The sequence below is a fragment of the Hylaeus volcanicus genome, unplaced genomic scaffold, assembly GCF_026283585.1.
Source record: "Hylaeus volcanicus isolate JK05 unplaced genomic scaffold, UHH_iyHylVolc1.0_haploid 12175, whole genome shotgun sequence".
NCBI lineage: Eukaryota > Metazoa > Arthropoda > Insecta > Hymenoptera > Colletidae > Hylaeus > Hylaeus volcanicus.
In genome coordinates this window covers 218,113-222,319 of record NW_026533131.1, presented here as the reverse complement: position 1 = coordinate 222,319, position 4,207 = coordinate 218,113, and the positions used below count along the sequence as shown (strand labels likewise).

Below are 4,207 nucleotides of genomic sequence, written 5' to 3'. Positions count from 1 at the left end.
ATTGTAGTGTGTACGTATGTGTGAGTGTGTGTGAGTATATGTGTGTTTCACTGCGTGGAGCCGATAATGAGCGAGCACGATTATATTGTTTTGCTGAGCGAGAATCGTGAGAGTCGGGAGCTGAAACAAATTTGTGTGTTTTTTTCCTATCCTTTCTTTCTTTCTGCAATAAACATATTTTAACATATTTAGTAATTACTTTCCTACATTATTTCTTACAAAATTGTGATTTATTTCTAGATTAATAAAAGTATTCTGTTATTCTGAATCCAACGGTATGTATTAGTTTATAATTATCATAGTGGCAAATGATGTAATATTGTAAAATTGTCGCTCTATTTAGTCGATATTGTAACGGAAAATGTAACGTTTGTGATGAAACTGGTTAGTTTCGATACTTTGGCGGATATATACACAAAGTGTATGAATATATAGTGTTTGATATATAGTTTGTTTCCACTTATCCGCGATCTTGGAGTACACCTGAGAGGAAATCTCCCAAATTAAGCAGGTTGCCCGTATTCGCGCAGCAACGTCGAATCTGCTCACGTCTACTGCCACGACGTTTCCGCAGTCTGTTACTATCTCTATCGCTTTCAGGCATCTACTTTAAGAGAGAATTAAATTAAGATAAAATCACTTGTCCAGAAATCTCCTGTGCCACCAACCATTAACAAGTCCTTGCATCACCAATCCTTGACGACTTTTGATTTTGCGTCTATTCCTCTCAAAACCCGGCTTACAGCTTAACCCTGACCGTAACCCTGATCGGAATATCAGCTCTGCCTTGGATAGCAAATGAGCAGCGTTTACCAGATTTGTGACTACTGGTTTTGCATCTGTTCCTTTACAAAGCAGACTTCGACGCCTCGGCCTTGATTGGAATATCAGCTCTACCTTGGGTCACAAATGAGTAGTCACAAATCAAATCCGTGATTACCGTTCGGGAAAACCGGCTTCGATGCCTCGACCAACCTTTACAGTGAGCACGAAAATGATTTTGGACCTGAATACGATGATGGGAAAGAAACCCACGACCGAGTAATATCTCTATCGTTAGGATTTCTGGATGACTGGCTTCAACGCCTCAATCATGAATCGAAACAATAAATAATTGAAACTACAATGAATTGATTTCGCCTTTCAAGCTAATAGAATTTATCATGCTAAATTTCACTTTGCGAACGAGTAGAATGGACTCGGGAAAATGACTGTTATTGCCATTTATTAATTTTATTACTATTTATAAATAAGACCCTTGCACGGTCTTTTCTGTAGCAAATACAAATTGGATAAAAATTCTAATATAAAAAACTCATAATACCTTTAACAGCGAATTAACGGCCTATTGTGACATTCGCATATCGACCGTCCAAACCACGGACATAATTTTTCCTTGTAATAAGTTGAAGACACATGTAATATTTGTATATTCAAACGTCACCCTATATCTTAGACTGAGAAGCGTTTAGCAAGTAAGAGAGAACCTAAGCGATAACAGCTACGGGTGCGGAGCGAGCGATCTACTTCTTGCTACATTATGTGCCCCTGATACGACCACGGTACGGCCGCGGCTTATTCACTATCGTGAAACGCGGATTCGGTTACTTTATCGCGACCCACGAGAATACAACAGTTCTCCTAGATATTAAGTCGCAACTACAGGTCCCGTACAATTCTCAGTACTCGTTACCACCCACCGGTGGGCGGCCAGATGTAATGAAGCCTTGCATCTTTTCGACGAATTCAAGCGTAGCATCAGCTAAGGAACCGTCGGCAGCGGCTATCGTTGGTGTCAGTCACCAAAAACCGATAAGGGGTAGACTAAACACCTAGGAATGATTTCGGCAAGATGTTATTGCTAACGCCATGGGAAGAAATCAACCACCACCCATGAATTTTTAATAAATCACGTGGTATGATTTTTTCTCCTTGCATCGGACCAAAGGTCCAGAATTAGGGGTATAAGTACGCCCGCAATTCAGGGGCTCGGGTTAGTTGACGTTCGAAATTTTAAGCGTATAGTTGCCGTTCGAAATTTCAAGCATATAATTGTCGTACTAGATAGTCGTCGCGAGTTACCCAAAATTATAGTCCTTGTCGAGTCGAATCAGACATCGAGTTTTATTGCGAAGCTAAGGTAGTGAATCTTTTTATTCAAACTGTAATTAATTGTAATTGCTATAATAAAAGACCGTGCGCGGGTCTTAATAAACAGTAACGTAAGTTAACAAATTCAAATGTTGCAATTATTTTTTTTTTCCTTAATCATTCGACGCGTTCGGAGAAAGAAAAAGGAATGAATTATAGTTAAACCAACTATCTTTTTGATTTATGATCGAGGCGTCGAAGCCGGTCATTTAGAAATCTTAAAGATAAAAACATTACTCGGACGTGGGTTTCTTTTCCGTCATCGTACTCAGGTTACAAGTCACTTTCGTGCTTGCTGTAAGGGTTGATCGAGGCGTCGAAGCCGGCTTTGAAAGGAATAGACGCAAAACCAGCGGTCGTAAAGGGTTGCACGGGCTTGATAACGATTGACGGGACATGAGATTCATCGCCGATTAAAACTATTATAAATTCCAATTTTTCCCTCTCAGTAGATGAGAAACACAGAAAAGGTACGAAAATACCGGTTGGGCAAACGTGAGCAGATTCGTCGGTTGCTAAGAGACTACGTGCGACCAGCACAAACGGGAAAACTTCCGTTCGGGTGCGTAGTGAAGCCGCGAGTGGTGCAAAACAAACTTTTAAAAACACCAGCAGCAGCAACAGCACCAGCATCAATACCTTTTTTTTTTTTTTATTTTATGTGGAGGAAATCTGATAACAGACACCTGCCACCCGCCCGGGGGAGCGGGTGGAAGGTAGTGAGAGGTTATACCCACTAAAACCTCCACGGCGACCTTCGACGCTCTACCAACTTCGGCGATTTAGGAGGAGCCGCGTGATCTCTCATAGAACGCTGCCGCAGCTCCCCCTCGCCTAGGCCGGCCATCTGGTAGCTTTTGGCCGGCCGCGTCCCGAGGGGGAAAAGATTCTGTCGCCCCTTACCACCTCCCAATCTGCGGTGCAGGGAAGCCGCGCCCCGCACCGCTACATCTCGGCGGCCGCATTATTTGGCATATCCAGGGCCCCGGCCCTGGGTATCGCGACCGCCAGGGGGGATCGGTATTTACCTTGTCGTCCCCCCTCTCCCGCCACCGTTTGTCCTCTGTGGTAGCCCGCGACGGAGGTTGTCTATGACCGTTCCCGCCGCCGGCTAACGTGCCTAGTTCGGGGGCCCGACGGCGAGACCCCAACCAGGTCGCCGTCGCCCCCGGATCCTTCGAGCGGGATCGGCCAACTCCCGATCCCGCTCTGCGGCCTCCTTCTGCGAGATAACCTCTTCGCAGAAGGAGACCACCGCCATCCAGTTCCCCTCGCTCTCCAGCATAGCCCCAACTACTACTGGGAGCGAGAGGTCCTGCCCGATTTGGGCCCGTAGGACTCGACGCTGCGCTGAAAAGGTGGGGCATTCCTCCAGCGTGTGCTGCGTCGAGTCCTCCTCCTCGCCACAGTGATGGCAGGCTGCCGCCGCTTCCTTCCATATGCGACACAAGTAGACACCGAAGCAGCCATGTCCGGTGAATACCTGCGTCGCCCGGTAGGTGAGCCTTCCTTGCCGCCTCTCCCGCCACCTTTTGAGGTGCGGTAGGAGGGCCCCGGCGACGCGCTCGCCGGCGTGGGAGCTTAGTTCCAGTCGCCAATTCGCGAGCGCCAGTCGCCAGGCGCCAGGCCTGGCGTTCGAATTCCTCGACCTTCTCCGACTCTGGCTCAGGCGGAGTCCTCCGAACGAGGCGGGTAGCCTGCACGCGCGCATAGACTAACACGGGTGCAGCCGCCTGCAATTCGAAGGGTATTTCACCCGCCAGAGCCTGCGCCGCCACGTAGAAGATGGTGCGGTACCCGCGGATGACTCTTATGACCATCCGCTTCTCCAGCCGGCGCATCAGTTGCTTAATGCGCCGGCTTCCCATCGCGTCCGAGGCCCATACTGGGGCCCCGTACAGCATCATAGACCGCACCACTCCCATATATAGGCGGCGCAGACGATCCCCAGGTCCTCCGATATTGGGCAAAAGGCGGCCAAGCGCGGCCGCCGCCCTTTCCACAAAGGGGACCAGACGGTCGAAGTGAGCCTCCAAACGCCAGTGGCTGTCGAGGA

The 4,207-nt window shown here is 48.0% G+C and overlaps 1 protein-coding gene across 1 annotated transcript; it reads right to left on the bottom strand.

Moving 5' to 3' along the window:
- Positions 1-2,403: 2,403 nt before the first annotated feature.
- On the bottom strand, positions 2,404-3,862 carry LOC128882751 (uncharacterized). The gene has a single exon (XM_054134480.1). It carries the CDS (start codon positions 3,860-3,862, stop codon positions 3,272-3,274), a length of 591 nt encoding a protein of 196 aa, XP_053990455.1. The 3' UTR covers positions 2,404-3,271.
- Between the last annotated feature and the right edge of the window lie 345 nt (positions 3,863-4,207).